This window comes from Montipora capricornis, chromosome 14 (assembly GCF_036669925.1).
Source record: "Montipora capricornis isolate CH-2021 chromosome 14, ASM3666992v2, whole genome shotgun sequence".
Taxonomy (NCBI): domain Eukaryota; kingdom Metazoa; phylum Cnidaria; class Anthozoa; order Scleractinia; family Acroporidae; genus Montipora; species Montipora capricornis.
Window position 1 is genome coordinate 39,209,586 of NC_090896.1, and position 6,632 is coordinate 39,216,217.

The 6,632-nt window shown below is 40.0% G+C and overlaps 1 protein-coding gene across 1 annotated transcript in view; it reads left to right on the forward strand.

Moving 5' to 3' along the window:
* The window catches only part of LOC138031967 (uncharacterized), a 43,154-nt gene extending 36,869 nt beyond the window's left edge, over positions 1-6,285 (forward strand). Inside the window, exons 8-11 of the mRNA XM_068879564.1 lie at positions 688-810; positions 2,272-2,394; positions 2,914-3,036; positions 5,253-6,285. Coding sequence (XP_068735665.1) covers positions 688-810; positions 2,272-2,394; positions 2,914-3,036; positions 5,253-6,160 — 1,277 coding nt within the window. The 3' untranslated portion in view covers positions 6,161-6,285. The remainder of the gene's footprint in view (positions 1-687; positions 811-2,271; positions 2,395-2,913; positions 3,037-5,252) is intronic.
* The last annotated feature ends 347 nt before the right edge of the window (positions 6,286-6,632 follow it).

A 6,632-nucleotide genomic window follows, 5' to 3' on the forward strand; every position in this document is an offset into this window, starting at 1 on the left:
ACTCCATGCAACATCAAAGCTTCGCTTGACTCACTCCCATTTACACGGACCACTTGCTTCCTATCCAACAAATAAGAGTGACACCAGGCAAGCTCCCGGTTAACTATACCATACTGTTCCAACTTGCGCAACAATAGCTTATGGTCCACCATGTCGAAAGCCTTTCGATAATCAGCCAGGACCATGCCGCATACATGATTATTATCTAAGCCGAACAAAAGATCGTCAACTAACTTGATTAGAGCAGTCTCGGTACTGTTCATCCTACGAAACCCAGACTGTCTAGAATACAACAAGTTATTATCCATAAGGAAAGCATATAGAGAGTTGTGCATATGACGTTCGATTACTTTTGACACCACCGGTAGCACAGAAATTGGGCGATAATTAGAAGGATCACTGGCCGCACCTTGTTTGAACAGTGGTGTCACATTAGCGATTTTCCAACGAGTAGGAAACTTCAACGAGTGGGAAACTTCGAGGATCACTGCTATGCCACAGCAGTTTATTAGCTAATTAAATATATTTGATATTAAAAGACTTTAAAAGGCTTCTCAATACTTAAGACAACAATAATACAATAAGATAGATTTTGTTTTAAAATAGTGAAATCTTAAACTTTTCTAATATACTGAGGAGTCTCTCTAAGACTGTCCCGCATGTAACGTTATTACATTTGTCTGGTAGATATCAACGAATGCAAAGCAGCGCCTTCGCCTTGTCATGTCAAAGCCAAATGCCATAATAACGAAGGATCTTATGAGTGTTCATGCAATGCTGGATTCACAGGCGATGGGAAATTTTGTACCGGTACGAGGTTGATCGATTGAAAATTATTTTGATATTTCTTATGTTCAACAATGTCTTTACTTTCTTGGATAGCATGCCTTGTGGGAAACGCACTTTTTTCACAGTAAGACACGATACGATAAGAGAGACGCAAATAACCGTTTACATTCTTCTAACTTGCCCTCTAGCTCAGTACAACAAAGGAAATTCCACGCCTTACACTTTGCGACTGAATACGTGTGGTTCATTTCACGTCCGACAGGATTATGAACATGCACCTTTTTTCCAAAATGGCCGCCATTTAAATATTCGTTTATTTTTATTCAAACTAGCCCTTTATGCCTCGTTCTTAAACTTAAAATTTAAAAGAATAGTTTGCCTTGAAAGAGGCATCAAGGTCTAATTGAATAAAAACAAAAGAATATCTAAATGGCGCCGGCCATTTTGGATATTGGTGTATTGAAAGGTTGTGAGACAGGGCCTACGCTTTATCGTCCTTAACCTAGACTAGAGTGTAAGTAAGTAAGTAAGTAAGTTAGTCAGTCAGTCAGTAAGTAATAATAAATAAAAAGTAATAAGTAATAAGTGATAACTAATAATAAATTAAAGGCAGCACCCTCTTATCAGTTATTAAAAGACTGTCTGTGCTGGTTCGGCTGGAGTGAATTCCTTTTTTATTTGTCACGCGACCTCCCGTGACAGTGTTCGGATGATTGACCACCTGAGCCACTCGGTCGGCGATCTTACCATCGAATATTACTGTAATTTCTAAAAGGGAATAAATTAACTAAATGTCGTTTCTTATGTGAACACCTGGTGAAACGCCTCTCTTTACACGCCTTCTATGAGTAAAGATGAGGAAATGTTCAACTTTTCAGACTCGGATTAAACAGTGGTAGTGGAAGCATGATGTCAGTATGATGGTTTCTGTCCAAAATTGAAAAGCATTTTTTTTTAACTTCATGTTAGACGGTTGTTGTATTTTGGTTTTAGATTTCAACGAATGTAATGCAGCAATCTTCCCTTGCCACCTCAACGCCATCTGCAAGAATAACGAAGGATCTTATGTATGTTCGTGTAAGGCTGGATACACTGGCAACGGAAAAACCTGTACTGGTAAGAACACCATTTTCACTTTTGGTCATGTGATTGAAAGCTATACTCTTTGAGAGGGTACCGAATTGGCTTGCGTGCGCCTTTTTGGACTAGCAGTTAAATTTGTTTGCATCTTGTTTCCAGGTATAAGTGAATGCACTCTCCCCCCTTCCTGTCTGTTCCGTTAACGCTTAAAACTTATCAATTTCGATTTCATCTTAGTACTCCTCCCCCTTCCTCCTTTAATGTCACACCTAATAAGGATTTTTTTCTTGTTCTTTTTTGCCTTTTTCATTTAATCAAACAATCGTGGACCCGGTGAAGAATAAGGCTGTCAATACAGACCACATTTAATGGGTTCTTAATATTGTTTCATTTTTGTTGCAGATGTTAATGAATGCGCTGCGTCCTCTCGTGTCTGTCACATAAACGCTTTATGCACCAATACGCCTGGCTCTTACCGATGCACTTGCAATCCAGGATACACTGGTAACGGGAAAATATGCAAAGGTGAAATTAAATGTAATCATTTGCCAGTTAAAATATAAAGCGTCTCTGAAAACATATTGAGGACATTCGTTTAGGAATTACTAGAACTGTAACCGTAATTTTACGTAGAACGTTGCGTACAAGTTTCCTCTCATTTGAAATTCTTATGCTATAAGCTCTATTCTTAAGCTATACTCTTTGAGAGGGTACCTAATTGGCTTGCGACTGGCTTTTTTTCGGACTAGGAACTAAAGGGTTTTTGCTTTTTTTTTTTGCAGATACAAATGAATGCACTTCTTCAACCCCGTCCCCCGTCTATCCCGTTATCGTAACGCTTAAGAGCTTATCGATTTCAATTTCATCTCAGTACCCCCCTCCCCTAACCCTCTCTCTGAATGTCACACCTAAAAGGGATTTTTTCCCTTCTTTCTTTTGCCTTTTTTCATTCAATGAAACAACCTGGGACAGGGTAAAGAGTTAGGCTGTCAATACAGACTATATTTAACGGGTTTTTAATGTTGTTTCATTTTTCCTTTGTAGATGTTAATGAATGCGCTGCGCCCTCTCGTGTCTGTCACATAAAAGCTTCATGCACCAATACGCCTGGCTCTTACCGATGCAGTTGCAATCCGGGGTACACTGGTAACGAGAAAATATGCAAAGGTGAAATTAAACATAATCATTTGCAGGTTAAAATATGAAGCGTCTCTGGAAACATATTAGGGACATTTGTCTAGGAATTACTACAATTTAAACTATTATTTTACGGGATTTACAATTCTTTAATCTTCCCTTATCTTTCTTATGGCCTCGTTGCCTGGGGCCAGGCTGCAAAAACTCATTTGGAGAAACTCCTTACATTACAAAAGAGAGCAGTGCGCCTAATTAACTTCGCAACTTTCCGCTTTCATGCCGTCCCTTACTTTCTTCACTCTAACATTATGCCTATTACAATGCGCTATTTTAAGCTTTCTTCGGTGTTAATGTTTGATGTTTATAATAACACTGCCCCTCATAATATTTCACATCTCTTTATTCCTACTCAACAAATCCACTCTTACAGCACTCGCTCCTCCTCTTCTGGAAATTATTACATTAGCCACTCTAGACTAAATCAGAAAAATGATTCGTTTTCTATTATGGGAGCCAAAATTTGGAATAGTATACCTGAAAATTTACGGAATTCTTCAAAATCTCTCTTTAAGGAAAAAGTTCAAACAATTCTGTTGAAAATATTTGAAGTTCAGGATAGATATGCTGACCTAAACACGATAATCTCCGATTTTAAAAAATATTAGCGCCCGCTTGTCTAAATAGCTGCCTCGATTTTCTTATCTCAATTTCTCTCGTGACTGACCTTTTTTATTATAAATATGGAACTTTTTTTTTTTTTTTTCACTTCAACTATTCGTAATAAATCTTACGCGGTCCGTCTACACACCACCTGCCTCGATTAGCCTTGCTATTTGCAGGTGGTGTGATATTTGTATATTTAATTGTAAGAAATAAAGATGTTGTTGTTGTAGAACTTTGTATACAAGTTTTCTCTCATTTCCTTTCATTTGAAATTCACAGCGCGGGATTTGATTCATCTTGCCTGCTCACGGAGCAAGTCATAAAGGGAAGATATCTGTTTACAAACATTTCTTTTGTTATTCAAATTTGCCAACCACAGGAACAAAATACCTTTTGTTTCGACAGCCAATGAGGCTCTGGTTGGCACATTAATGACAATAGGCGACGTCAACAATATCTTCCCTATAATAATGTTACTTATTTTCATCAACTTAAACCACAGACGGCCCAGACTCGGAGGGTAAAAAAATTATAAAGATTGGTTTTGGAATCTCGATAACAAACTGAAAAGACATTTACACGCAAAAGTTCTCAAAAAAAAAAGCCGAACTTTATTGTCGTGGTGACTTTCTCGCTTTTTGTGTGGTTATTTGCCTGATTGAATGCGATTTAAGCGACTTCTCAAATTCCCGGGGTGTCACTCGTACCTAAATTAAGGAAAGGCTAGAAAGTAAATTCCAGCTTACCTCACATCTCGCCGATAAAATCACACTTCTCCGGCATTAGTCACGCTAAAACTCCGGCGATGGCCACACGGATAAATTTACTTCTCCTTGACCAAGTTTCAAGGTCCAGCGAGCATCCATTGCTAAGAAACAGCGAAAAATATTCAAATTTTCAAAATCCTTCGAGGCTCGCTTACAACGAATTTTGACACGGCTGGCCAACCGTTCACTTATTTGCTCTCACCGTATCGAGGCTCAAGTCCTTTATATTTTCCTCGACATTACATACTAGATGAAAATAGCCCACTTTCAATCTATTGAAATTCAATCCTAAGCAAAAGGCGTCATATCATCTGGAGGCTCTGGGGAGTAAACTCATACAAATCTTTACATTTGATTCTCAGAGCCTCGAGATGATGTCTTGTTGAAATGGTCTATTGTAATCTTTGAAACGCTTTCAACTTCCAAATCCGGAAATTTAAGTGTTCTCGTCCTTTGTCATTATCGAAAAATTTCCATCGCTCACTTACCTTTGTACTTCGTTTGGGCGAACTTCACTGACTAAAGAAGACTAGCTCTTCTTCGACTCATCTTGGAAATCTAAAACGGGAGTTACCTGTACTTGCATCCATCTCGCAAGCACATGCGAAAATGATTTCCCAAAGAAAGGTCACGACTAGGCCAACTTTGAATAATTTACATTCTAATTTTGAAAACAGTACAATACAAATAATGATAATAGATGAAAAAAAAGAAAAAAATACTAGCAAGATACATTGACTAGTTCAGATCAGAGCTATTGCACTAAGATTTTGAACGCAATTTGAATCGTTTGTTATAATTCTATACTTATATTAGATCCCGTTCCTGTAACTGTAACCTTGACGACAAGTGGTCGAAAGGGACGTTATGGTGTCATACAAAGGTTTACAATTCCAAACAGCGGACGTTATAAAATCCAAACCTGGGGTGCCAGAGGAGGAACACACTCGTATAACTACGGTTACAGGCCGGGGACTTATTACGGAGGTAGAGGTGCATTCGTAGAGGGAACGTTTACGCTAAATAAAGGAACAGTGCTGAATATCGTGGTGGGACAGAGAGGAGGAGATTCCGGAGAGGTGCAAGGAGGACAATCCACTTCCAGAACCGCAGCTCATCTGGGACGGTCTGTGGAGGACAATGCTGGTACTGGGAGAGGGGGAGGGAGTTTTGTTTATACAACAAGTAAGGAACTTTTGCTGGCTGCCGGAGGAGGTGGAGGTGCATCTTCTGGATATAATGGGGTGGATGATCAGGCGGGTACTAGAGGATCTAAAAGCGTAGGAAGATATTCGTCTACAAGCGGAAAGGGGGGAACTGGGGGATTTTCTGGTAAGTGCAACAGTGCATTTGCCAGTTATCATGGGGGAGTTGGAGCGGGATGGTTAGCGCAGGGTTGTGCTAGGGCAGGACAAAGTCATGGTGAAAGGGGTGGGTCACGTGCCCAGGGTTGGGTAGGAGGACGAGCAGGTGCAATGAATAGTGGTTTCAACGGTGGACCACCCCCTGGGGCAGTTGGGGGATTTGGTGGTGGGGGAGGGGGATCTGAAGATAATGGAGCTTCAGGAGGTGGAGGTGGTTACTCTGGTGGAGGAAGCGGCACTGAGTCATGGCAAGCCGGAGGGGGTGGAGGTTCCTATTGTAGTGGTGCGAGTTGTCGCCGTTTATCTGGCAGAAATTCAAATGATGACGGCATGGTGCAAATAGTCGAATTACCTGGCTAGCGATGAAAATTTACCCTTTGTATGCGACGTCATTGAAATGGCTTTTTAAAAACTTTTGTGAAGTATGCTTCAAAAACTGCATTCGTTCGTTATTTTGCATATACTTTCTGTAACCCACTTTTGTTAATTTTGACGTACCTGATTCGAATTGTTTACATGATTTAAGCGCAAATATAATCTAAAACTAAGAAGCCCCTCATGGTCACCAATCTTGGTGGAATACATTCTTGAAAAAAAATGGCCCGGCCATTTAAAACTCGCTGCGTGCTTTGCTACTTTTAGGAATCGACAGTGGAACAGTGACAGTGGAACGAGCGCCAGTTTTGTGTTTATAAGTGCAACAAAATTAAGAGTTTGTTATGTATTGATTTACACAAGGTGACTTGTGGGGCCACGAGTATAGCTACACACCCGCGGTGTGGGGTCCCCACTAATACATTGCCTTCAAAGGAATTGCTTTCGCCAGAAAGGC